The 27,806-nt window shown below is 50.0% G+C and overlaps 1 protein-coding gene across 1 annotated transcript in view; it reads left to right on the forward strand.

Annotated features, from left to right (window-relative positions):
• Positions 1–27,806, forward strand: part of PTPRC (protein tyrosine phosphatase receptor type C) — an 87,967-nt gene that overhangs the window by 52,975 nt on the left and 7,186 nt on the right. Inside the window, exons 11-29 of the mRNA XM_037070474.1 lie at positions 900–1,052; positions 2,610–2,720; positions 4,089–4,160; positions 5,108–5,266; positions 6,374–6,582; positions 8,837–8,897; positions 11,089–11,197; positions 11,990–12,024; positions 12,277–12,386; positions 13,347–13,437; positions 13,535–13,611; positions 17,930–17,966; positions 18,066–18,163; positions 19,097–19,222; positions 21,116–21,273; positions 21,482–21,617; positions 23,227–23,376; positions 26,137–26,227; positions 27,475–27,608. Of these exons, the coding sequence (XP_036926369.1) occupies positions 900–1,052; positions 2,610–2,720; positions 4,089–4,160; positions 5,108–5,266; positions 6,374–6,582; positions 8,837–8,897; positions 11,089–11,197; positions 11,990–12,024; positions 12,277–12,386; positions 13,347–13,437; positions 13,535–13,611; positions 17,930–17,966; positions 18,066–18,163; positions 19,097–19,222; positions 21,116–21,273; positions 21,482–21,617; positions 23,227–23,376; positions 26,137–26,227; positions 27,475–27,608 (2,117 nt within the window). The remainder of the gene's footprint in view (positions 1–899; positions 1,053–2,609; positions 2,721–4,088; positions 4,161–5,107; positions 5,267–6,373; positions 6,583–8,836; positions 8,898–11,088; positions 11,198–11,989; positions 12,025–12,276; positions 12,387–13,346; positions 13,438–13,534; positions 13,612–17,929; positions 17,967–18,065; positions 18,164–19,096; positions 19,223–21,115; positions 21,274–21,481; positions 21,618–23,226; positions 23,377–26,136; positions 26,228–27,474; positions 27,609–27,806) is intronic.

The raw sequence follows: 27,806 nt of genomic DNA on the forward strand, positions 1-27,806 counted from the left end.
CTCCTCCTCCTCCTTCTCTCTTTCTCCCGCTCTCTCTCTCTCTGGTTTGTTTGGGGTCAGATCACTGTATTCTCTACAGCACTCAAAATTATAACACAGACAAATCTTCCCCCCACCAAAAAACTCCTGAATTAGTAGAAGTCCCTTCCTGTGCCGCTGCCCCACACAAGGCACCGTGGACGGACCCCTGGGGCAGGGCAAGGGGAGCACGCGTACGGTCACAGGGCACCGGAGCTCACTTGGTCAGCCCGCCGCCAGCAAAACTCACAGACAGCCTGGAGACCATGCCGATGACAGTGAAGCCGGGAAAGAGCCGTCCAGGGGTCCGAGTCTGGGTTTACATGAGTGAGGGGCGGTGACTGAGCCGGGATTTCCAACTGATGAGTATTGATTGAATGCTTTTTACATCCCTTCTTATTTCAATCGATTGAGGTGGAACCTCCCTCCCTTTACACAAAGCCATTTTCTGGGCCCTATTTGGGGAGACGGACAGACACCCGCCCCGCCGGGGCTGAGGACAGGGGACATGTGCAGCTGGGATGGAAGCGTAAGGAAAGCAAAGCCCAGACCGACCGCGAGTCAGGGACCTGATAGCCGTCTGTCAGGTGACAGTGACCTCAGGTGCGGTCTCACCTCTGAACACAGAGCCATGGACTGATTCCATCAGTTAAATAAGACACATTCTCAAAATTCACGAAAATTCCTAGCATTTTTCTTTAAAATTGAGTGTGGTAGAATAATGCATTGTGATCATAGTTTTCAGGATCTTTTATTCATTATTTTTGCTATTTGCATAGATCTGCAATCTAATAGATAGTAATTATAAATACAAAATCTAAAAAGAAAGTTGTGTGATATATTGTATTAATGCATTCATATGCAATATTTATTTCCTCCAGATGGTGTTACTTCAGATAAGATAATTAAAGCAGATGAGATGATTGAAGCAGACAACCTTCAACCTAGTACAAATTATAATTGTACTTCAGAAGTGTTGTATGACAACTACTCCGTTTCTAAAAAGCATCTGACTGTTCGAACAGAATCTGAGAGTGAGTATGGCACTGACATATATCCATCAGATTTTTTTCTTTTTATGTTGTTATGATTCTTGGAGTGTCACAGGAATTGACGTTGCAGATTTGGGGAAAGGGGATTCAGAAATGCCCTCGCGTCACCTTGGTAAAGCGCAGCGTAGAGATAAACCACCTCGGTCAAGGTTCGGCTGCGTTTGGTCCCTACGCCGCAGGCTGCTGTGAGCCGAGGTGCCCTCCTGGCCCGGGCAGCTCCGCCCAAGCACGACCCCCTCTCGGGGTCCTTGACAAGCACGCAAGTTAACTCAGAATGGACTGCAGACTTCCACTAAAGCTAAAACCGTCCAATGTCTCGATGAAGAAGACGTGAGAGAGGTGTGTCTGCCAATTTAGCATAGCAAAAGTTTCTTAGATGGCGCAGAGAGCAAGACTAACTTTAAAACTTACACGGATTGGACATCATCAAAATGGAACATTCTTGCTCTTTGAATAGCACCATGAAGGAAATAAAAGACCAAGTCATACATTGTGAAAAATAGCCACAATTAATTTATTTAGGCTAAGAACATTTTTCCAAAATCCAGAGGCTTCTTTCAACTACAAAATGAGACTTGGGTGTCTCAGTGAAAAATGGGCAAATATTTCGAACATATACTTGATCCAAAAAAAGAAAGAAAGAAAGAAAGAAAGAAAGAAAGAAAGAAAGAAAGAAAGAAAGAAAGAAAGACAGACACATGAATGGCCAATCAGCGTATCGGAAGGATGCTCCATGTCATTAGTCGTCTGGGAGACGCAACTGCAGACAGCGAAGGGAGGAAAACACATGCCCCTGTGAGGACTTCCGAGCACATAGGCCCCGCAGCTTCCTTCCTCATCACCGAAGGCCCAGGAGCAACGCCCACGTCCAGCAGCGGAGGGTGCAGAGGTCGGAGGTGGTGCACCCTCGCCGTCAAATGCCACTGTCCAGTGCTGCGTGCTGGACCCAGGCGGCCCCTGTCCTGGATTCATCTGTATGAAATAGGCAAGGAGACAGACCAAATCCGCAGGGACAGGAAGCAGGCCCAAGGGTGTCTGGGGGACCGACTTGACTGGGGTGATGCAAGCGCTGTCTGCCTGGATCGTGACGGGGACGCTGTGGGCCCCTCCGAGCGGTGTGCCCCTGCCTCTGATGTGAGCACTTATTCCCTTCTTCACCTCGAGTCCCAGTGACAAGTTCCTGGAATCGAGGAGAAGGGATACTTCCCATAACGACTGTCACCGATGTGTCAACAATGTGTCCTGCCAGTGACAGAGCTCTCGGCACAGGGAAGTCCAGAAACCCCAGGTGGCTGGACTGTGACACGCATGAGAGAAAGCAGGGTCCCCAGATAACCTGTGAGTCAGTGGATTGCCTCCGGTCACAGTGACTCTGTGAAGGGACCTAAAAACAAATTCGATGTGACCAGTCGTCTTTTGTACAATGTCATTATGAATCCGGCATTCACTAAAATATGGCTATTCATAACACATGCTTACACCGTGAAGGGTGTTTTCCCATGTCTCGATTTTTACGTTTTCTCCTCATTCTCTCTGCAGTCCCAGGGCAGCTGCAGAACCTGACCTGTACAGCATCTGAGACAGAAGCGGAGGTCGCCTGGGTGCCACCATCGACTTTCTTTCGTGATTTTCTTTTTTGTTGCAAACCAGGTAATTAACACCACAGGTAGTTCCGTGTCGGGAAAGAGAGACCGGGAATGGGAAGGCACTAGACACGGGGACTGAGGCAGTGAGCCCGGTGCCCTCTGCACGGCCTTGGGGACCTGCCACCTGTGGGCCGCGTTCCAGACCCCCGTCCAATCGCCGTGACCTCGCCAGCCCCTGAAATGACCGAAGCCCAGTGCATCCCAACACCTGCGTGTCTTTCTTGGTCTTAGTTCCCGTCTCCATACCCCAAAGGCTGGAGAAAGGCGCTCTCTGGAAGACCACCTTGTCCTCCAAATTTATGCATGGGAGTGAGTTACGCTGCTTCAAGCTCATGGTCCAGGCTCACGAACAAACATCTTCCGACCCTCGGTCCCCACAGAATGCTGGCTGCCAAACTGGCTAGGATAAGAGCTTCGTGACACCTCATAAACAAAGTTCCTTTCCATCTAGAATGGTGGGGGTTAAGGCAACCAACTCCAGCTTCAGGGGGTTCTGAGAAACAGACCCTTCACGAGGCAAGAACACATCCTTCCTCTCACTGTCTAGCTGCCCACGGTAACACGGGGACCGTGGCTGCGTCACTGAGACAAGGATCGTGCACATGTCAGGCGAGATCTTTTCCGTGGCATTTCTGCAAGTCCGTGGGCATGGCCGTCTGGGACACAGAAGCGAGGTGGCCAGCACTAAGAGCAAGCTCGGGCCCACTGCAGACCCTTGTCCCTTGTCCACACCAGACAGAACACACAGTGGACCTGGAACCTCCAGGCCCAGGGCCATCGGGCTTTGCTCTTCCTGCCCGCGAGGTCACACGTAGATCCCCGAGGGCGGGTGTGGTCAACCCGTGGCCCACACGGTGCGTGGGCCCGACACAAAATTCCGCGTTTACTTAAAACATTGCCTAGTTTTATTACTGAGTTTTACACTAAGTTTTATTACCTCAATACGTACATTTTCTACATTAGTGATCCCAAATTTGGGACCTGCTCAGTGATTTTAAAAGATTCTCAAAAAGGCCGCGTGATGAGGGCGACCATGCGAGGACTTCTGTTGCTCATCTGTGTTGGCCGCCATCACTGAAATGACGCGCGGACCTGCTTCTCGCTCATCAGTTTTTGTTGGCGTTTGTGTGTTCGCTGTGTGGCCCAAGACAAGTCTTCTTCCAGTGCGGCCCGGAGACGCCCAGGTCGGCTCAGACGGGACCGCCTGGCTCAGTGTCGCCCCTTTTCTCATCTGTAAAATCAGATGCGAGGAAGGCCGGGGCACTCCTTCCCACCCCTTAAAACAGTGCTTGGCACATAGAGAGATCTGTGCGTTATGTGTATCATGACTGTGTTAACACTTTCAAAGAGATTTTACTTACTTATTTTTCAGAAGGAAGAGACGGGTGTATCCAAGAGAAGAAAGACCCCACAATGCATACTGGGATCCTGACCTGTACATCAGGTATGTGCTCTGACCGGGAGTTGAACCCGTGACCTTTTGGGTTGCGGGACAGTGTCCAACCCCCTGAGGCACACCAGTCAGGGTGCATGGTATTAATACTATTGTCACGGTAACTGCTGTCCGGTAGCGGGGTGCCACTGTTATCGTCCTGTAACACTTCTGTCTGGATGCCACGGGACCACCCGGAAACCATCAGTGGGCTAGTGATTTCTCACCTTCACAAATGCCGACTCTTGTGCCTGGGTGTTCAAACACGTTTGAACCAGTCCGACCACTCACGGGACTCCCCAGCCAGCACCCGCAGTCTGACTTGGGCTCGTCCCTCAATCCTGAGGCGCCCTGGCTTCCGTAATGGTTTTCTCTCGGCCCCTCCACCGACTCAGTCTCCCCCATCTTTCAGTGAGAGGTCACTCACGGTTTTCCTCCCAACGTGACCTTTCCCCTCACTTCTCAGACGCCGCCCATGACCGTCCAGCAGACCTGGTTATTCATGGTCGACCGGATGGTGCGTCTGAAACCCCTCAACAGTAGCCCGTAGCGAGGGTCCAAGTTTGGAGGTTAAGTATTAGAAAAAGCTTCACTTAAAAAAATCGTTTTTCTGAAACGTCCCAAGTCGAGACTTTCAGAATATCCACGGTGAGCTGTTCTCTCAGAAAGGGAAGACCATCTTTGTAAACGTGCCTCGACGTGTTAAATTGTTTATTTACCAAGTGAATCACAGGCCACCATCATTTTTTAATGGTTGCCTTTGTTTATCACGATGGAATTGGTTCAAGACAATCGCTGGTCACAGCAAGCGCTTCTGAACACCAAGGGTATACTCACGCGTATTTTCTCGACCCCTCGGCTTCCAGCTGGCTCGCCATGATGTCGGGTGGACGTCGAATTAAGTGTGTGGCACTCTGGACTTGTAAGGACTTAGTAAATGTTTTCTCCTCCTCCCCGAGGTGGCTCCTGGCTTAGACTGAGCAAGAATGACACCAGGGGTTCTTTGAGGGAGCTGGAGCCTTATACAAAGTACTGTGTCACCATGTACGCCTCCGTCCAGGGGAAGAGGCCACGCAATGGACCTCCCAGAAAATGTACATTTCAAACAAAAGAAGGACGTAAGTTACACGCTCTAATGCCTCCTTTTTTCTAAGAATGGCCAGGGCAAAGTGGGAGCATTTTCAACATGCGGTATCCCTGTCTCCATGCTTTACTCGGGAGATGCCTGGGTCTGGCCTATTTGTTTACGTGTAGGCTTTGCGGTTTTTAAAAAACAATGATTTAAAAATGTTTCCTGGGTCCTCTGCTTCAGCTACCATCGTAAGGACTATAAAAGCACGAGGGCGAATGAGCTGGTGCCACGCACGCGATTTCAGACCCAGAGGTCCCTGACCCACAGACTTTAGAGAGGTGTGGTCCACTGCGGTCCTCGGTGTCCCGAGCGCCATTGCTCAAACACCCCATGCCACCTGGCTCACAAAGCCGTCCCCAGCTGACCTCTGCTCTTCTGACCCAATGCCTCTTCAAACCAAAATGTCTCGTTAGCACGTTTCTGTCTTTGGGTCGCCCTGTCCGCCTGGGGCTCTCTTTCACCCGCTTGGCGTCTCTGTGGTTTCCAGGCCCCGAGCTACACCTGCTCAGAGGTGACTGCTGGGCCCAGGAGGTCGGGCGACCGGAGGCGCCATGGGCAAGCCGACAGGGCAGCCCCAGAGGGCCCCGCTGGCAGGAAGGCAGCTTGTCTTACTCGAAGCTGGACATAAAATGTTCTTCCTGCCCTCGAGGTTTGGGTTGAAAACGTCCAGGTTCTCAGGCGTTCAGCTTTTGTCGCCATCCTGGATTTCTGTGACGTCCCAGAAAACAGAGACCAGTTGCAGCGGCTGCCTCGGGGTCCCAGAAAGAAGGCTGCAGGCAGCACACAGGGTGGCCCGCACCCCCGCTCCTACCCGCCCCCTCTCTTCCTTTCCCCTCGGTCCTGCAATTCTGCGCATCTTCCTGGCCGGGTGGCAGGAACGCTCGAGGCTTCGAATGCAACCCAGAAGCCAGCGGTCCCTGAGCGAATAGGTGGTTTACTCCTCGATGTTTCGCTCCAGTTTTCTCACCGAAGTCCTGCTGCTACTCTCTCCTCCATACCCCCTAAGGAACACTTAAAAGTGTTTATGTGGTAAACACACAGCGTCCAGCAGACATTTACCACATGACTGGCCAATGCTGCTTCCTTTTGACAGTCCCATCCAAGGTCAAGGACATCAACGTCTTGCTGATGACAGATAACAGTGTGCTGGTGACTTGTCAGAGACCCGACCAAATCCACGGCCCCAAAACAAACTACAGCCTGTCAGTCAAGACTGGGGGCGCTGAGGTTCAACGTCGCTGGGAGAAGGAGTGCAGATTCGTTGTGAAAGATCTTAGCTATTCAACACAATATTCCTTTGAGGTAAGATGGTAATTGCTGTACTCACTCGAGTCCTCACATGCACTGGAATGCTCGTTACACGGCACTTGAATACTGCAGAACTGGGCTCACGGGGACAGGAGAAGCCCCAAAGTCTAAGGCAGTCACCCGGTAAAAGTCTTGAAAGTTGGACTGCAACCTTTCCCCCACTGTAGCAAAAACAGAACTTTAAGGCAAATATTTTGTCAGAATATATTTTAAGGTAAATTTCTTTTTTTTAAAGATTTTTAAAATTTATTTTTAGAGAGAGGGGAAGGGATGGAGAAAGAGGAGAGAAGCGTCAAGGTGTGGCTGCCTCTCTAGCACCCCCTACTGGGGACACCTGTTCCACAACCCAGGCAGGTGCCCTGACTGGGAATCGAACCTGCAACCCTTTGGTTCACAGGCCAGCACTACAGTCCACTGAACTACACCAGCCAGACCTGCCAAAATATTTTTGACCTCCAATAATATACCAATATATTACCTTTAGATGATCGATCTATCACATATCATTAATCTATGATATCATCAACATGTCATGCTCCTCTCTCTTTCCAGGATTTTCTTTTCCCATCTGTTGAATAAGGTTAAGTTATTCTGGAAAATTATAGGTAAACATCATATTAAAATGCAATCCTAAAATTCACATGAGGAGATCATTATTGAGTTACTCACCCTCTGCCCCCTCTCCCAGACTTGTTCTCGGCAGGCACTTCCGATGGCGCCTCAGTCTCTGCTCCCCCATTCACACCTTCGTAGGGGGCTGCCCTTTGAGCTTTGTTCGTCATTATGACCGCTGGCTCATAAACGAATCAAGCTGTTCTTATTACTGTGACTTCATTACTGTTCTTTTTTTGTAGGTTTATTTTGATGCTCTTCTGGTAGTTTTTCAGCCATGTAGTTCTCTTTCTTTTAATGAGCTAAAGAAAGTTAAAGCTTTTATAAAATTTTGACTGTATCTCCTGTCTATATTACTTATTACCAATTTCTCAATGACTGACAAAATTATATAATGAGTGGATTATTAAAGTGCTCTTATTGATAATTTCTAAAGAGTTTAGAATTGCATTTTGAAAGAGTTTTAATGTACCTATTTTTTAGAGACAGTGTTTCCATATTTCTGGTGCTTGGTTTTTTTTTACAACTGCTGCCTTTTGGAATTTCTTTTTTTTTTAATTTATTTATCCTTAGAGGGGAAGGGAAGGAGAGGAGAAAAATATCAATGTATGATTGCCTCTCATGCGTCCCCTGCAGGGAACTGGCCTGCAGCCCAGGCATGTGCCCTGACTGGGAATCGAACCGCGATTGTGTGGTTCGCAGGCCCGCGCTCAGTCCACTGAGCCACACCAGCCAGGGCTGGAATTTCTGAAGTATTTCTTACAGCTCATTATCTGATACATGTACATGAATATTCTGTGGCTTCTGGGGAGATTACAAACCCCCCATAGGGTTCATGCTTACATATATATTTTCCAGATTAATAAGCTTGCAAATTTTTTTTATTTATCATTAATCTCTTTAAAAATATGATTCACTTAGCCTTTTTCACTAAATTTATTTTTACTTAAACTTGGGTGGTTGTTTTTTGGTTTCCTTTTTTGTGATTTTTGGTTTTTGTTTTTTTCGCCACTCTGCCTCCTTCCTCTTGTCGGTTCCTCCGTGCATCTAAACGGGTTTCCGATCTCACGAGATGCAGGTACCGAAGCTGATGGCATCCCTACGGTAGATTGGGCCCCATGTCACTCAGAGCCTGGGACTTTGCCACTGCGATGCTGGTGGCCTAACTCTCCTGCGAAGAGAAACACTGAGACTGTTACATTATAGTGTTTAGTTTGCCGCTGGAGGACTTTTATGTGCCCCTTCGGTGGTGCTCTCGTCCACACTGAATGGTAGATGTTTACTTTCAAAATAAAATGTGACGACATTAGCCTATCAATAGGGAATTTAACTTTAAATTACGAATGGCTTGAAGTGCTGGATTTTATTCCTTCTGTTTCTTTATTCTTCTGGATATAATATCATTGCTAAATGGGCTAAGATTTCTTTATCTATTTTTCACTGTTAAACACTGTCTTTTAAACAATATCTGGTAAAAAAATATAGGGGCATTGGCTTCAGGTTCCCACTCGAAATTAAAGGTAGCCAGTGTATGTTTAATAAAAATGAAAATTGTTGTGTGAGAAATGCATATGTTGCATTAGAATACGTAAATTCACGTGATAAAATGACCTTCTCTTTTGTTACTGAAATTCAGATCTTTTTGAACAACGGGGAACACAGTGGACCCACAGTATCTGCTACTGGATCGACATCGTGTAAGTGCTTCACTATTTGCTGTGCTCGTATTCAAAAATATGAGAGCACACACACACAGCTCGAGTATTTTATGCTCATGCCATGTCCAATCATCACATGTTTAAGTGACATATATTTTATAAGCACGAGAGTGTATGTTATCTGAAAAAAACCGCATAGATGAACATCATATTGAAATACAGCATGAAATGCAAACAAGGAAATTCAATTATTCAAAGAGTGTCAATTTCATGACATTGGTCCTAAGAGGATTGACCCGCATAGACTATTAAGTTACACTTACAAAACGGGTTTGTTCCATGTGCTTTGGAGACCGGGGCCTGTTTTACCCCGTTCTGTCCCTCACCAGTCCCCGGGGCAGAAGCAGGTACTGGTCACTCCTCTGCCCCTGAGTTGCCTAACTAAGGCGAAGATCAGCATCGCCTCGTAATAAGACGGCTACTTAATTTTGTATCAATAACATTAAAAGTGTGTCAAGCGAGATGAATGCGCATGCAAATAAACAAACCCACATAAAAAGTCATCGTCATCATGAGAATAACAGGCCTCCCCCACCCCCTGCAGAACAGCCGCACATCACGCCCTGCGTTTCCCTGTTCTCTTCGCTTCGCCGTGGGGACGCGTGGCCTGCCGCCCCGTCTGGATTTGTTGGCGTTGCCAGCTGGGCGGGGCTGGTGGGGGAAGGAGACTGGGGTCACTGTCTGCAGCCCTCCCTCCTTGGCGGTGTGGCGAATAAAATCAGACAGCTGGACGCTCTGGTCCGTCCCTCTCCCGGCCACTTCCTGCGCTGTGTCACTTGTGCGTGTGTGTGGCTGTCACTGAGGCTGCGTTTGCCCGAGAGGGAAGATACACAAGCAGCTGTCTTTGCATTCTGCTGGACTCACGTAGAAATTTCTCACGTAGAAATTTAGCGGCAGTGGCCCAGACGTAGAACAGAAAACTCCTCATGTTAGATGCCAAGCAAATTCAGCCACACACCTTTGACTGTATGCGCATGTGAATATTTTATAATCTCTTACGATAAAAACAGGGTCCTCGAGTGTTTCCGATTATGTGAACCATCTGTGGCGATGGGGCCTACGCTCGGGGGCCACAGACTCAGGGGGACGAGTCACGGGCACGTTTCCCGGGCCTGGGGGAGCCAGTGGTAGCGGTCCTGAACGCGGTCCAGAGTTTGCGCCCTTCTGTCTTTCCTTGTCTGTTTGCGCCCCAGCCCAGTGACCCCACGAAAACCGCTGTTGTCCAATTTCACAAGGCCCTCCCTTCTAGTGAGGCAAGGGGTCAGTTCCCAGGGCTTATCGACCTTGGCCAATCGTCACCTCTGTCATCATCGACTATTGGTTCCTCCTAGAAACCCTTCCTTTGGAGCTGGTTTCCCGGGGACGCCCCCTCCCTGTTAGTCTCCTTGGCCGGTTCCTTCTTTCCCTCTAGAGGTTTAACTTGGCCGAGTCTCAGGGCTCAGTCTTGGGATTCCTTTCCTCTCCATCTGACCTATTCTTCAGGCTTATAAATTAAACAACAACTCTCGAAGACTCAAATTCATGTCCAGTGCCAGACGCGCTCTGGGAAGATTTGTGGCAGAGCGCGCCGAGGTGCCCCCTCTGACTTCCTCCTCAGCTCCCTCCCTCAGGTGTCTGACCCTTTCCTCGTGTTCCCAAATGCACTCCAAGCTCCTGCTACCTGGAGCCTGCTGGACGCACAGCCTGCCCGACCCCCACAGCGGCCACTGCGCGGGGCTGCTTCCCCCGCTGCAGAGCTTTGGACCTGGGCTGGACCAGTCACGGTTCGCCTGGACCGTGGGATTCACAATGAGTGTTCAAAAATGTCTGTGAAATGCGCGAGTCAGAGTCTCTTTCCTCTCTACTCCACATCCTACAGGGGCCACGCATTTAACTCACACCAACGTGGCCTTCGCATGGTTTTCAGTGACCCCCAAATCCGACCCTTGCGCTCCCTGGATCCCCGTCACGGGCGGCCCTGCTGTTACCTGGCTGCGCGGGGCATGTCTGTGCTCCAGGTTCTTGCCCTGCCTGCCCGTCTGCCTCACGTGCTGTTTTTTTTTTTTTTTTTGAAAACTGCTAAATAAGTGAAAATACTGAAGTGTTACACACATTCAGGGTGCTTAGCCCAAGGATCCAGCTAACTTGGTGACGTACTCATCTCTCTTCGTGTGCTATGTTCCATTTCTAGATAATTCTAAGGCACTGATCGCATTTCTGGTGTTTCTGATCGTGGTGACCACAGTAGCCCTGCTCATTGTTCTCTATAAAATCTATGACTTGCACAAGAGAAGATCCAGGTGAGTGTTGATTTCGAAAGACACACAATGGTAACCACAATGGTGGGAGCGTGTGATGAAGGCCTCGGCCCGTGAGGCAGGGGCGGAACCAGGGAAGGGGGGAAGGCGGAGACCCCACGAAGCCTAGGCCATCACTGAACCCTGGGTCGAAGCTTTTCAGCGTGGCCTCGTTGGGTTATAGTAAACATCAGCATTTTCTACATTCATGGATCACGGTATGGACTTCTTGCAATATTAACCAGTAACAAGGACATGTGTCCATCTGTACAGAGTGGGTCAGAGGAATGATGACTAAAGAAGGGAGAAACTCCTTAGGGATGTATATGTAGCCTCTCGGCCAGGGACAATGAACGCTTTATGAAAAACAGGAGTTTTAAAATAAAATAATTTCGCCACTTATCTGAGCTTAACAGACAACCCTTGGTTTTCTTCCTCCCTCCCTTTTCCTTACGTTTTACTCCCCTCCTCTCCCATCATTTCCCGGTTCTTCTTTCTTTCCTTCCTCCCCTGCACCCTTCCCTCCCCTCCCCCTCCCCCTCCCCTCCCCCTCCTCTCTCCTCCCCCTCCCCCTCCCCTCCTCTCCCATCATTTCCCGGTTCTTCTTTCTTTCCTTCCTCCCCTGCACCTTTCCCTCCCCCTCCCCCTCCCCCCTCCCTCCTCTGTCTCCTCTCTTCCCTCATTATCCTCCCTGCCTCCACCTCCTCCTTTTTAAAATATATTTATTAAATATGAGTTAAATGCCAACTGAATTCCATGTCTCAGACTAGACACTTACATTTCTTATTTTCGCAGCAATTTAGATGAACAACAGGAACTTGTTGAGAGGGGTAAGTATGCCTATTTTTACACTGAGGAATTACGCAGCTGCCCCGGCCCCACATTTGAATCCCCTCATTTAAACTAAGAATTCCACACTTCCTATCTCACTGGGACTGCCTCTGTTGATACCGAGACAAGGCTTAAACGTGCTTATTTAATCGGCAAGGGTTAAATCCAAGATGTAAACTTAGCGACAGGAGAGTGAACCTTTGAACGACAGACGTAACCCTGGCCTTGACTCTTTCGTCTGCTTAATAAAGATGATGAGAAGCAGCTGATGAACGTGGAACCCATCCACACCGACGTCTTGCTGGAGACCTACAAGAGGAAGATCGCCGATGAGGGGAGGCTTTTCCTGGCCGAGTTCCAGGTGGGTGCTCTCCGCGGGGTGCCAGGGGAGAGCTCACGCAGCGAGCGCGGTCCCCAACCGAAATTCGCCTCTATAAGATACACGCGCAGGGTCGCAACACCATCAGAGCGGACTTGGGCCGCCGAAACCCGCAGAGCAGGAGAGAGACCCGCAGGAAACCGGCTGATGTCCCAAACCAACGCTCTGTCCTATTTATTCACGCACCTGATGAAATTGTGCCACAAGACCTTCGTGGCTGATTTAGTGCTGGGATTCTCACGAATCACTCAACTTGTGTTTTGCTTTTTGTCTTCGAGTATTTTATTCAATGTATTGGGGTGACATTGGTGAATGAGATGACACAGACGTCAAGCGTACAATTCTATGTTACATCACCTGTCGATGGCACTGTGTTCACCAGCCAAGGTCAAATCTGCGTCCGTCACCGTATATCTGGCCCCCTTAACCCTTGACGACGCCTCCCCCTCTTCCTGCTGGGAACTACTGTGTTGTTGTCTGTGTCGGTGCGTTTTTGTCTGTTTGCTTTCCCTCTTTGATGTCTACCCTGGAGTTGATGAACAATCATGTATTATTTTCAGGTATACGACCCCGTGTCAGACAGTTGTAGAACTGACAAAGCGATCACCCCCATGAGTCTAGCACCCATCTGACACCGTAGGGAGTTATGGAAACGGTATGGTGCTTCTGAATGACTTCAGAAGTGGGAGAACAATTCGTGCTGAATTTCCTGTCCCGGAGGGTTTAGTCTCCAAGTGCAGAATTTGTTCCGGGGTGTTTTTGGTTGTTTTTTTTTAGTGTTTTTTGCCTCATTCCTCCACGTTCATTTCAGTGGCTGCACGCAACTTGCCTGTCAGCACGAAGGCAGCAGGTTACAGCCTGTCCCCTCCCCACGCCACAGCCGGTGAGGCTGACGCGGTGCCCCGGAGCCCGCGGTGACCCGGCGGTCTTCGTCTCTTTCAGAGTATCCCTCGGGTGTTCAGCAAGTTCCCAATCAAAGAGGCTCGGAAGTCCTGCAACCAGAACAAGAACCGATACGTGGACATCCTTCCCTGTAAGCTGCCCTGGAGAGTGGGGTCTCCCGGGGCGGGGGGGGGGGGCTGCTCGGTGATTCACCGTCACACTCACTGGCCTTCCTGTCCCTCTGACAGATGATTACAACCGTGTGGAGCTGTCAGAAATAAGCGGAGATGCAGGGTCCAACTACATCAATGCCAGCTACATTGACGTGAGTGCCGTGCCAACTCCAGGGTCACTGCACGTCTGTGTCATTCACCTTCCATCCCTCCTTGTCACGGCAAGATTTTAAGAGCTGTTGCATGATGTCACTGCTCCAAACGACAAACTCACTAATATTTGCAGGAAGAGTTACTTGTTATTTGTGTGGCATGAGATTTTTCTCTGCAAACAAAGTAGTGGCAAAAATCGAAATACTCTGGGTCCCAGGATGTTAGAGTGGGTGGTCTAGGCAGCGATTTCTCACCGGAGCCCACACTGGCTCCCCCCGTGTGCCCTGTCATTGTGCGGGTGGGCAGCAGGGGGCTCTGGGCATTTAATCACCTAGTCCTGGTTCCAGGGGGAGAGGCCTGAGCTAGGACTCGGGCCCCTGCAGCCTGGCCCCACACCGCTGTGCGTCCAGGACACAGCATCGCAGGTCGGCAGGGTGTTCTCCTGACCCACGTACACTGCTCACTCTAGTCATTCAGNAGAGTTACTTGTTATTTGTGTGGCATGAGATTTTTCTCTGCAAACAGAGTAGTGGCAAAAATCGAAATACTCTGGGTCCCAGGATGTTAGAGTGGGTGGTCTAGGCAGCGATTTCTCACCGGAGCCCACACTAGCTCCCCCCGTGTGCCCTGTCATTGTGCGGGTGGGCAGCAGGGGGCTCTGGGCATTTAATCGCCTAGTCCTGGTTCCAGGGGGAGAGGCCTGAGCTAGGACTCGGGCCCCTGCAGCCTGGCCCCACACCGCTGTGCGTCCAGGACACAGCATCGCAGGTCGGCAGGGTGTTCTCCTGACCCACGTACACTGCTCACTCTAGTCATTCAGATACAAACACCGTGCGTGGGGATTTACCCAAAATAGTTAAAAACGGGGTTTCCTATATACCTGTTAGATGACTAGTGCATTGCACTGCAGATTTTTAAGCAGAATACATTTATAGAGAGACTGGAGAGCGTGTTTCTTTCACCCGCCCACCATTCGACCCGCGCCTTCACCCACCAGCTAGACTCGTACGTATCCAGCCCTAGTGCCTTTCTCCGTGAACATGAAAACTCTCAAATTCATTATTCCCCGCTTTATCCAAAAATGCTAGCGTCATATTCACACCTTTCTGGACCTTAATTTACCTAACACCTTCCATGTTGGGTATACAGGGCCCGGCACAAGTAACGCCTGCTGGAGTGTGGTTGGGGGGGGGACGACGTGGGCGTACCGATGTGTAGCTTTAATTTAAACCTTTCACCCGACATGTCGGGGGGTGTGCTTGGGTGGGACACTGGGTTGTTACTGAAGGACATACTTACGATTTTCTAATAAAAGCTTTGGTAATAAAAGGGGGCATTATTTGGGCCGGACCTTGTATATCACATCATTATGAAGAGTCACGTTTCTTCAAGGAAAAGCAATTCAAATTAAGGGTTTTTGTTTTCTGTTTGTCTGTTTCGACCTACTCGAATGTACAAACTCTCAGTGGAGCAGATGAAGTGGTCAGATGACGCGAGTATGTGTAGCAACCTCGGCAGCGCATTGGTTTGCCGGGGGCAAGCCGCACGAGCGTGGCGCGGGCGGCTGAAACCCGCAGAAACGCCTTCTTCCACGGCCCCCCGGCGGCTGGGGGTCAAGGTGTCAGCAGGATTATTACGCTCCCTTTGACTTTTTATTTCTACCAGAATTTAGATAGTCTTTGGCGGGGGGGGGGTGGAGAACCGCTCTATTTTCTGTTCAAATACAAATGGCGATTGTGCTATTGACCACACGTGTGTTTAGAGCCGTGTGCCCCTGGCGGCGGTTACAGGCTGACGCAGCGCAGCCCCGCAGTGGCCGCCTGTCAGATACGTGGATGCGGGAGCCACGCTGTGTGACGCGAAGGTTCAGGAAGTGACCGGAAGTAATCGTGGCCTTGGTGTGGCCTGTGTGACTGGGCCTCATCCTTTTTTAAAAAATATATTTTATTGGTTATGCTATGACAGTTGTCCCATTTCCCCCCTTTTATTCCCCTCCACCTTGTACCCCCTCCCTCCAGCATCCCCCCCTTTGTTCACGTCCATGGGTCGTGCATATAAGTTCTCTGGCTTCTCCATTTCCCATACTATTCTTAACCTCCCCTTGTCTATTTTGTACCTGCCTTTTATGCTACTTATTCCCTGTACCTTTTCCCCCATTCTCCCCCCCACCCCCCACTGATAACCCTCCATGTGATCTCCATTTCTGTGATTCTGTTTCTGTTCCAGTTGTTTGCTTAGTTTGCTTTTGATTTAGGTGTGGTTGTTAATAACTTTTTTATTAACAGTTTATTAACAGTTTGCTGTCTTTCTACTGATCGTATGGTTTATCTTCTCTTTCTTAGATAAGTCCCTTTAACATCTCATGTAGTAAGAGTTTGGGGATGATGGCCTCCTTGAACTCGACCTTATCTGGGAAGCACTTTATCTGCCCTTCCATTCTAAATGAAAGCTCTGCTGGATAGAGCAATCTTGGATGTAGGTCTTTGGATTTCATAACTTGGAATACTTCTTTCCAGCCCCTTCTTGTCTGTAAGATTGATTTGGAGAAATCAGCTGATAGTCTTATGGGAACTCCCTTGTAGATAACTGTCTCCTTTTCTCTTGCTACTTTTAAGATTTTCTCCTCTTTGATCTTGGGTAATGTAATTATGATGTGCCTTGGTGTGTTCCTCCTTGGGTCCACCTTCTTTGGGACTCTCTGAGCTTCCTGGACTTCCTGGAAGTGTATTGCTTTTGCCAGACTGGGGAAGTTCTCCTTCCTTATCAAATAAGTTTTTAATTTCTTGCTCTTCCTCTTCTCCTTCTGGCACCCCTGTGATTCAGATGTTGGAACGTTTAAAGATGTCCTGGAGGTTCCTGAGCCTCTCCTCATTTTTTTGAATTCCTGTTTCTTCATTCTATTCTGGTTGAATGTTTCTTTCTTCCTTCTGGCCCAAACCACTGATTCAAGTCCCAGTTTCCTTCCCGTCACTGTCGGTTCCCTGTATTTTTTCCTTTATTTCACTTTTTATAGCCTTCACTTTTCCCTCTAATTTGTGACCAAATTCAACCAATTCTGTGAGCATCCTGATCACCAATATCTTGAACTGTGCATCTGATAGGTTGACTATCTCTTCATTGTTTAGTTGTGTTTTTTCTGGTGCTTTGATCTGTTCTTTTGTGTTGGCCATTTTTTTGTCTTGTCACACCTGTTACCTATGAAGGGCAGAGCCTTAGGTGTTCCCCGGGGCGGGGCAGCCCACGTCGCTGGGTGATGATGCTGTATGTGGGGAGGGGTCCGAGACGGAACAAGGGTGCTTGTTCCACTCTCTGCAGGTTTTCAGTCACTTCCCCTGCTTTCCCCAAGCCAACTGGGCCCTTCCGGTGCTGATTGCTGGGTGGGTGGGCTTGTGTGCACTCCAGGACCCCGTGGGTCTCTCCACTGAGCTCTGCTGTGAGGCTGGGCATTTCTTCCCCTGCCGCGGCAAATGCCACAGCTGTTTTCAATCCGAGGTTTGAGGCCTTGTTTCCCCGCTGGAGCCCGGGTCGTGTGGTCCGTCTTGGTCCCCAGTTGTTCCTCCCATTTTATCTGCTTGCAAATGTGGGACTGCCCGGTCCACCAGCCACCGCCCCGCCTGCCCTGGTCCTCCAGCTGCTGCGTGGCCGCGCCTTCTCCCCACCAGGCTGCCTGTCTCCGCCCGTCCTACCGGTCTGGATGAATGTTTCTTCTTTAACTCCTTGGTTGTCAGTCTTCCATACAGTTCAATTTTCCTGCAGTTCTGGTTGCTTTTTGTTTTTAAATTTGTCGTTGTCCCTCTTTTGGTGGTGCGAGGAGGCACCGTGTGTCCACCGACGCCTCCATCTTGTGGGTTCCGTTTTGCGGCAGAGTCTTTCTCTGCAGGGCTGCCCTGATGAATGAGGTGAATTGAAGGATTTCAGAAAGTCTGTAGGAAATTAGCCCAGGATCCTGCTGCCTTCGTCCCCCTCCTTCCCCTCGGCAGCAGGAGGAGAGAGAGCAGACTTTGCAGGTGATGAGGTGAATGTCACCACACCGCTTCTCTGGAACGGAGTCTAGGTAGACAAGTCCCAGGGAAGCCTCGCTCTTCCAGATTATTCTGGGTGCAGAGCAAAGAAAGACACACGAAGGCCTGACGGTGGTTTGTAAATGCCACCTGGCACGTTTAGCACGGTCAAATGCCTGATTGCGCGTTCCTAAACGCCCCCTTTGAACTTGCAAAGGCCCTGGGAAATCCCGGCCAAGGGCACCGCGGCCCACGGCCGTGAAGGAGTCCCCGAGAGCCCCGTGACTGACCCACTCCTCTGTATGTGTTTCAACAGGGTTTCAAAGAGCCCAGGAAGTACATCGCTGCACAAGGTAACCTCCCTGACTGTTCGGAGTCCTTCCCAAACCGCGCGCTGCAGCTCTTTAAAAAAAAGAGCGAGAATTCTTAGTTGGCATCTGTTCACCTCCTAGGTCCCAGGGATGAGACGGTTGGTGATTTTTGGAGGATGATCTGGGAACAGAAGGCCACGGTTATTGTCATGGTCACGCGATGCGAGGAAGGGAACAGGGTAAGGACCTGGAAGATTCTCAGAGCAGAAGCTGGGAGTAAGATAGGACAGCGTTGGGGTGCACTGTCCAAAGCCCAAACACATGTTCCGTAACTAAAAGGGACGGCTGTTTTAATCAGCGAGACACTCGACTGAAATTTTTCATACAGGTACAGAAATAAAATCTCTGCATGTGTACCTCTGTGTACATGGGAATAAGTTTAAACATTCCTGATGGGCTTAAATTTGATTCCTAGGTCTTGACAGTATTGTTGTTAGGTCAGCACCGTTCTCTTTTTAAATATTTTATTTATATATTTATGGAGAGGGGGAAAGGATGGAGAAGGTGGGGAGAGACACATTGATGTGAGGCAGAAACACTGATTAGAAACGCCGACCGGTGCCTCTCGTGCCCACTCTGAATGGGAACAAACCCACAGCCCAGGCCGGTGCCCTGACCGGGAATTGAACCGGTGACGTTTCGCCACGTGGGATGACACCCAACTCACTGAGCCCCACGGGTCAGGGCGAGGTCCGCACATTTCCACGAGCCGATGTCACCGATGCTTGTGAATACTTGAAACAGAACTGACCTCAAGTGGACGGGTGGTCACTCGCCTAACGTGACTCAGAGAGGAAGGAAAGCTTCCTCACCGGCCACCACGTCACTTTGCTGGCCACTGAGCGTGCCCTCCCTCGTGGCGCAGCGACCCCGTGCAGGGCGCCCTCTGCGACGCAGGAGGAAGCCCATCCTCAGGACCTGGTCACGGAGAACGGAAGCCGTCTCAAGCTTCCGTCTCCCGTCTCAAGGCGTGCATGGATTTTAGAAGGACCAGACGGATGTTCTGGGAATTTCCGTGACTTAGTCCCTGTTTGAGTATTGCTGTCTAAAGAGCGTGTGGTAAACACTGTCTTAAGTGGGAAGCTGAATGATTGGTGGTTTCTGAACGACAGAACAAGTGTGCAGAGTACTGGCCGTCCATGGGCGAGGGCGCCCGGGAGTACGGAGACGTCCTCGTGAGGGTCAACGAGCACAAAACCTGCCCCGACTACGTCATCCAGAAGTTCAGCATCGCAAACGTGAGTGTGCCTTACCGCCTCACTTTCCTTTGCGTACTCTTTGCCCAAAAATGCAATTGTGGACTATTCGGTGTGAGGAGTTAAACTACACTTGGGGGAAGTGATTTTTTTCTGACCTGCAGGGGGAAAGTTTGGGTGGGAAGCAGGGTCAGGTCAAGTCGCATCAGAGCTATGTCTAACGCTGACTCATGAAATGTGTTGGGTCGGTGAGTGACTTTCTGAATGACACAATGACCTCTGTTCTCAGCGGGTCTGTCACCAATATGGGAAGAATATCTGTACACAAGGCAGGATTCGAGATTACTGCACAAAGTGCAAAGTTCTGTGCAGGAGAAGGAGTACAAGGTTTAATTCAGAAAACTGTCAGTGTGTCCTTGACGAGTAATTAAAAGTGGAGGTCTTCGCATGCGTGTGTGATTCCACTTACGAAAAGCCCAGGACGGGCAGAGTCGTAGACAGAAAGCTGGTCAGCAGTTGCTTGGGGCTCAGAGGGTAGAGCAGACTTTTGGGATGGCAGCTAAGAAGTGAGTTTTTTTGTTGTGGGGGGGTGGATATCCTGTAATTAGGTCGTGGTGATGATTTTACAACCCTGTCAATACAATACAAAAATGTACACTTTAAATGAATTATGGTATGTGAAGAATATCTAAAAAAATCTTAAAATTAGAGGTCTTTCCAGACCAGGTTGAAATTTTCTCTGCATTTCACTTACGAAAGAAGGGTTTTCGGTAAATTGTATTTCCTTACGGTCCACATGTATCTCCTGCGATAAAAACAAACAAACAAACATGAATTCTGTATATACCCGAAGGTCCTCCAAGGTTTCCGTGGTCTCACTAATTGTCACACCCACAGAAGGCCGTGGAAGACTCCCACCAATGGCTCCTGGTTGAATAAGTCATGAGGGCCCCAGTGTGTAGACATGGATGCCAACTAGAGGTCAATGCCAATCTGGTTACCTTGACTGGTTGGATGTCCCTGTTCTTGGTCAACTTACTTCCTATCAGCAAAGTACAACCAACCAAGTTCTGTTGTTTCTTTGGTATGGAAATGTAGGTGGTCCCTCTTCCCCGCTGGTCAGAGAACCATGAATTCTGCATCTTCTCCTGGTGCCTTGAAATTGGGACCAACCTGAGCCGTACTCTGGGCTGCCTGTCCTGGGTTCTCTGTCCACAGTTGCCATTTCTAAGATGAGGGGGCCTTGGAAACAGTTTAATCCAACCATTGGCCGGACTTTCTATGTGGGACAGGTGTCCTGTTCGCTGGCCCACCGAGCAGGAGTATTTCAGTCGGCCGTGAGAAGGGCCTTCTGTTTGCAGGCCCGCCCCCTGGCCCATTGTCTCTGTGGGTGCCCGGGGGTTGGTTGGTTGGTTTGTTTTTGGCGTGGTGGCAGGAAAGTTCCTGGCAGTCTCAGCAACACTCACGTACCTCACTTAGCTTCCTGGTAAGTCACTGCCGACGGGCNATCCAACCAGTGGCTAGACTTTCTGCGTGGGACAGGTGTCCTGTTCGCTGGCCCACCGAGCAGGAGTATTTCAGTCGGCCGTGAGAAGGGCCTTCTGTTTGCAGGCCCGCCCCCCGGCCCTTTGTCTCTGTGGGTGCCCGGGGGTTGGTTGGTTTGTTTGTTTTTGGCGTGGTGGCAGGAAAGTTCCTGGCAGTCTCAGCAACACTCACGTACCTCACTTAGCTTCCTGGTAAGTCACTGCCGACGGGCTAGTGTGTGCCAGTCATGCGTGACATCGCGATGACCGCTATTTGTTAGAGAAGATGTAGCCACAGCTGAAAAAATGTGCAGGGGGCGTTATTTGTCCCGGTCGCCCCTCCCTCTTATTTATGTCAGGTAGTTGGTTTTGGAGAAAAATAAACTCAAGGAACATGTGGTCTCTTGGCTAGAAAAAAGAGAAGACAGCTGGAAGGGAGGTCACCCACATCCAGTTCACCAGCTGGCCGGACCACGGGGTGCCCGAGGACCCCCACCTGCTCCTCAAGCTGCGCAGGAGGGTGAACGCCTTCAGCAACTTCTTCAGTGGCCCCATTGTGGTGCACTGCAGGTGAGGGGCTCCGGCCACAAGCCCGGGCCCCCCGTAAGGGGCACCTCCCGTGGGCAGCGGCTGTACTGGGGGCAGTCTGTGCGGAGAAACCCAACCTCTCTTCTCTGCTTTACCCGTGTTGTCTTTTCCACACCCGGGCCCACCATGACCATGACCATGACCATGACCATGACCATGACCTGACTTGCCGCCCTGTTTCTGTTCCCAGCGCTGGCGTGGGGCGCACGGGCACCTACATCGGCATCGACGCCATGCTGGAGGGTCTGGAGGCCGAGAACAAGGTGGACGTGTACGGCTACGTGGTCAAGCTGCGGCGGCAAAGGTGCCTGATGGTGCAAGTCGAGGTCCGTTCTCCCTCGCTTTGGCTCCCTGACTTGGATTTTGGGGGGCGGAAGTGGGGGATCGTTAAGGAAACCAAACTCTTCTCAGTCTCAACCAGGGGGCGAAAGTCATTTTCATTTTCATTCCTGACCGCTAAGGCGTGTGCTAAGCACCCACCGCAGAAGCATTTGCATCTGTGGCTGAGCGTACGGTGGAAGACAAATGACTGAAAAATATATATATTTTAATAGTGTAACACCACCCACATGTATCATAGTGGGAAAAGAATAAAAATACTGAAAATCCATTTGGCAGCATAGCACAAAATGAAAACTAGGCAGGCGGAAGAGCACCATGGTTCGGAGCTTGCTTTGGGGGACTAGACCTCCAGCGTTCAAGCCTCGCTCCTCGTTCCTAGTACTGTGCGTCCCTTTAAAAGTTGTCATGTATCCATTCCTCATTTAAGTCATCTGTGACATGGGGGTAGGGGCGGGTTCACCTTACAGAGTTAGGACAAAAGGCGACTCAAGTAGGCGACTTAGACGAGGGTCCGGCACCTGCCCGGAGCCAGTAATTGTGAAGTGGTGGCTTTGAGTGACAGCGTCCACACTGGACCCCTCAATCCCACACGCACCGGAGAGTCACTCCCAAGAGAAGCACTTACAAGGTTCACAGCCAGAAACACATGCCAGGGTGTTCACTGCATTCCACGGCGTTGGGGTGGCTAGGAAATTGGGAACACCCGAAATGTCTATCAGCTGAGAAGTGGGCGAGCAAAATGCGGTCACGCGGACTCTTTGGGGACCCGCCACGCTGGCCTTGACAGGAGTAACCTTGGTCTGTGCCCATCCGTGTGGCGAGAACTCAGATGAAAACAGAGAGCGAATCAAGTCACCAGGAAAACAGTAGGATGCAGCTAATGTAATTTTAAAGAAAACACACAAAAACGCACGATGCTTATAGATACACAGCTGTTAGTATAGGGATATAAACACTGATTGTTCACCGGGGGGCGGGGGGGAGTATTTCATGTGGAAAAATACACAGAATTGAAGGGTACAACCAAACCCAGGGAACCAGAGGTGGGCAAAAGAGGCTGGAACTTGCTCAGAAATGTACCTCATATTTTACATTATGATTTAAATGTGATAAAGTTTGGAGTTTCTGGCTTTGGCATATTGCATCTAAAAAACTTAATTTCTGTTTTAAAAGGTTTTCGAAAACTCTTCTAAAATGTGTTCTATGGAATATAAACTTCCTTGTTTCTCTCATATATGTGAAATTTATTAGTGTTCTATGTTAGTGATTTGACTTAATGACTCCGCAATAGTCACTGAAGGACATAACAGACACATATATTTTTTAATTTTTAGGAATAAAGTAAAACCTAGGCACTACCCAGTAGGGGTCTCATCTATTTAGCAAGCTATTTTTTTCTGAAAAAAAAGTCAGAGATGAAACTTGCTCACATCACGAGAACCAACTCTCAGAATCTTTAAACATTGGCGATAACTCTTTTCCCTATATTGTCCCAAGAGGAGCACAATTATGGGACTACGTAATCTGTTTAAACGTGACTTACAAGACAGTAAGCTCCCGGTCAATCGTCCCTATTTTCCTCTGAAATCGCAGGCGCAGTACATCCTCATCCATCAGGCCTTGGTGGAGTACAATCAGTTCGGGGAGACGGAGGTGGGCCTGGCTGAGCTGCACCAATACCTGTCCAACCTGAAGAAGCGGGACCCGCCCAGCGAGCCCTCTCCGCTGGAGGCCGAGTTCCAGGTACCGACCATGACAGCGATGTTGGCGGCCCTTACAGACACCCCTCCCCGAGGGCTGTTCCCCACGGCCGTGGAGATCACACGGCTGTTTGGTGGGCTTGCTTACATGTAGAAATCTGAGTCTGTGGCCAAGGATTTTAACCATTCCCCATTAAGCGGGTTCGAGACGAAGGTTAAAAGTAACAGCAGGCAGCCACCGCACTGGCCCGCCAAAGGCCATGTAGCCGCCAGCCGTAAAAACGCACCTGGTTCTGGTTTGTGGAGGAAGTCATTAGAGGGCTTTATGGCTCTTTAGGAAGTGGGGCTGGCGGGAGTCGAGGACAGGAACTGAGAGAGAAAGACGTGTGTCCCAACCCTTTTATGGGGCAATTACTCTGAAAGCCACCGCAAGACGCCGTTCACGGCGATCCCAGAGTGCCGGCGTGGTGATCTCGGAATGGCTCACTTCTCAAAAAACATGTGTTGTAACTTCCCCCCTCACCTATGACTTCCAGTTTCCCGAACCCTCTGGCAGCGACCCAATGGGTCTGTTCAGAGAGTTTCTTCACCCACTGGGACTGTGCTTTTAATCAGAGGCGGAATCGTTGAAGGTTGTGGCTCAGAAGGGGGCCGAGGGTCAGGGGTGCTGGGATCACAGGCCACGCAACCCCCGTGGGCCTGCCCTACAGGGAAGGAGGGGACAAGGCAGCCTTCCCCTCAGGGTCTCCTTGTGCACCTCTGGCTCTTTCAGCTGATAAACCAACCCCAGTCAACACCCTAATCTTTCTAAACAGCCTGTGCGCACACACTGTATGGACGTGCTTACTGATTGAAACACTCATCCCTGAAGTCACTAAAAGAAAGTTATTTCTCTAGACAAATAGGATTGAGTCTGTGCTGTGTGCCCAGTGCCGTTCTAGAGTCGAAGTGAGGTGTGCGGGTGGGCACGGGAGACGGGGTGGCCCGAGCCAGCTAGTGACCGTCACTCGGTGGGAACAGCGAGACCACTCTGGGCACCAGAGACGACAGAAGGTGACAGCGGAGATGTAGGTCAGCTGGCACATTGGTGATGGGAGATGGAGGCAGTTCTTATCCAGCTGCCTTTTCTTTCTCCAGAAAATAGGGAGCAAGGCCATCAGTTGCGAGTCTAGGGGGACGGGAGCAAGCAGAGCACAGAAGCTCATGCTTGAGGGAGGGGGAGGGTAGCAAATGTTCGCATCGCAGTGGAAAAGCAATCTCACTAAGGCAGAGGGAGTAGGGCTTTGTGTCGGAAGGTCTTGTTGGATCGCTGGAGATTTAGGGTCATGGATTTAAGGAGAGGTCAGTCGGTGGCTCTGGGGACGGGCGCTGTGGATGCAGAAAGTTGAGTTGACTCCATCATGGGTTTTTGACGTGACCCTTTGATCGTCGGGACACAAAGGAGTGGAGGGTATGTGCAAACGGACGATAGCCAGTGGGTGATAAGGAGCAACTGGGCCACAGAAGGATCCGAGGCACACAGAGAAAGTAGCCAGGACTACTTCTAAGTTGGGGACAGTAGAGTAAGTGCCTAGGAAGAATAGAGGTGATTTGCAATGACAGCAATGGTTGGAACCATAGTTTTCAAGGTGGTGCAGTGTCTGCAGAAAAACCCACCAAAGCAGAGCAGAAAATGCATGGCCGCCAAGCGGAGGGACCGGCGGTGGGAGCGAGGACGCTCAGCAGTGAAGGCCGGAGGGCTGGGTGGAGCATCCTTGTCCCCGTCGAGTGACCGAGTCCCATGACCGACCACGAGGAGCGGGCACGCAGCCAGCCAAGGGTGACGCTCAGTGAGGTGGCACGCTCTGAAATGGGGACCTGACAGTCCAGCTGAAGGCACAGGAAGTAGCAGGGTGGCGGGAGAGTCGCAGCTGGTCTTTGGAAGGACACAGGAGTAGAAATGGTTCCCAAGTAGGGGCGGGAAGCACACAGCACACACACACTTTCTCTCCAAGCTGTGGGCAAGTGGGGCAGGAGCGGTGACATCAGCTTTTTTAAAAAGCTGCTACATTCTTAGTGTTGTCTTTAAGGGAAAGCAGCTTTCACGGGGTGCCCTGCCCCCAACACTCCGAGAAATAAATACAAGGACAAAGGTGAAGGCACCGGCTGGCCGGCCGCTGCCTGACCACGATGGCAGGATGCAGATCGCGGGAGAGACGAGCTCCCTTTATGTGGGCTGCCGTCATGTGAGAAAGGACAGTGGGCCAGACGAAACAGAGAGAGAGAAAAGCAGGAGGGCTGAGAGCATGACCGGTAGGAAGGACGGGCTGGCTGATGGTCAGCCACTTTGAGTGGAGGGACAGCAGTCTGGGAAGGAGGAAGTAAATGACAGACTGACTCTTCACTGTGAGCCAAGAGTCCCACACTGAATGCTCCCTCTGGGGGGCGGGAGGGGTGTTTCCAGTCATTTAAAATCCTTCACCTTGGCTTTGCGCAATATGGGTAGTATCGGCGTCTGTGGGGTGCTTGCACCTTGCGCAAGAGCAAACTGTGCCACGTTGCTACCCAGGAGTTCATAAGGAAGAAGCGTGTTCTGTTTTATAATTGTGTGCATTTAGTTCAAACTTACCGTGTCAAAAGTACTAAATGCCGGAGCAACTAAAAGAGAAAATTCAGAGGCAAACTTCAGAATTGTGAACTATCGGGAATGTGGGTACGTTTCATAAACTGGATAAAAAACGTTTCTTTAGAGCCCCGCAGCAAAGTCCTGAGCCAGTACGCGCATGTGCGAAGGCGTTTCCCCTTCTCTTTGGTCTCCCCCCAGAGACTCCCCACGTACAGAGGCTGGAGAACCCAGCACACCGGAAACCAGGAAGAAAACAAGAGCAAGAACAGGATCTCCTCCGTCGTCCCATGTATGTAGTCTGTGTTATTTTATTTTTGTTGTGTCCAATAAGCTCAAGCTCCTGTGGATTTAACGGAAGACACACACACGCACAGATGATCTGGAAGCACATGTCTGACCTTGGGTTGGTACGGAGAGCAGGCAATGGGCTATTTAAAACTGGGTTAAAGCGAACGCTTTGACCCCAAACACTCACAGAGGACTTGGAGAGAGAGGCTGTACTTAGTGTTTTCTTTCCGCCAATTATTTCAGGGAAGGGCCGTCAGACAGGAGTTCCCTCCCCACCTTCCCCCGGAGCCAGGAGAGAAGGAAGCCCAGGGCCCTCCATCAGTCTGTCTCAGCTCCGCTGCGGGCCATGGACAGACAGCCACACAGTCTGTCCCCTTCTGGGCTTCTCTTTCTCCCGCCTTATCTCAGGGGGTTGAAAGTGGGTGATGAGTGCCCTCTGCCTGCCTCATTCCATTTCACAGGTCAGAATGCACTCAGTTTTCACGGCTTGAACTCCGCCATGTAAGCTGATTGGTAGAACCACACCCGGGACGGCTATAATTTTATTCAGATGAGCACACTAAAATTCGCCTGCACGGAATATAACTCTGGCTAATAAACTAGACAACCAAATAAATTGGATTGGTGCATGTTGACCTGGCTCATTTCTGGAGAATTCTTTATGAACTCTCCATAGTAGTTTAAAATATTAAATTGACAGTGATGTAGCTAATGAGATCATTCGATCAGGTTATTAAGTTTTTTAAATTGAGATACCAAGGAATTACAGAATACATTTCTTTATTAATAATTTATTGGAGATATTGATTTCATTAAGATGTTACTTAAAAGTTAATAGAATACAATAGAAAAATAAGTTCTTACCTAAGCGATGTATTTTATTAACGTATATGTATTTTTTTAATTTATATCAAACAGAATGCTAATATTCCCTGAACACTAAAGTATAGGTGTCAAAGGCTGAATACTCACATGGAAAGTTCTGACATCTGTGTTTTGTTTAGTACTGACTTATGTCCCGTGTGCGTTTCTGGAGCCCTTCTGGGCCCTTCTCTTTCTGTGACTTCTCTGTTGTGATGGGCTAACCCGCAAGCAGTGAGTTTCACTGCTTTCACGGAGGACCGCATGCCCTGTCAATCAATGCACTGACATGATGTCACCTCTAAAGCACGTCCTGATCCCCATGTGACCATGGGGCAGAGCGGTGCCACGTGGGAGGGGGACTCACTGCTGCCTCACTCTGTGCAGACGACTTCAACAGAGTGCAGCTGAGACACGAGCTGGACTTCAGCAAGGAGAGCGAGCAGGAGTCGGACGAGTCTTCGGACGACGACAGTGACGCTGATGAGAACAGCAGATACATCAACGCCTCCTTCGTGACGGTGGGTGCCCCCTCCCCAGAGCCGGGGTCCAGCCCTGTGAACTCCCCTGGTGGCCGACGAGGCCATTCTTAAGTGATTTTACAACAGAATGATGAGTGTGGCCGTGACTGTGTGTTGACAGACATGGAAGTTTCAATTCTTTTTTCTTCTTTAATGTTTATTCTTTTTATTGAATTTATTGGGGTGATGTTGGTTAAC

The sequence above is a fragment of the Sturnira hondurensis genome, unplaced genomic scaffold (genome assembly GCF_014824575.4).
Source record: "Sturnira hondurensis isolate 20B ecotype Veracruz unplaced genomic scaffold, ASM1482457v3 Scaffold0018805, whole genome shotgun sequence".
NCBI lineage: Eukaryota > Metazoa > Chordata > Mammalia > Chiroptera > Phyllostomidae > Sturnira > Sturnira hondurensis.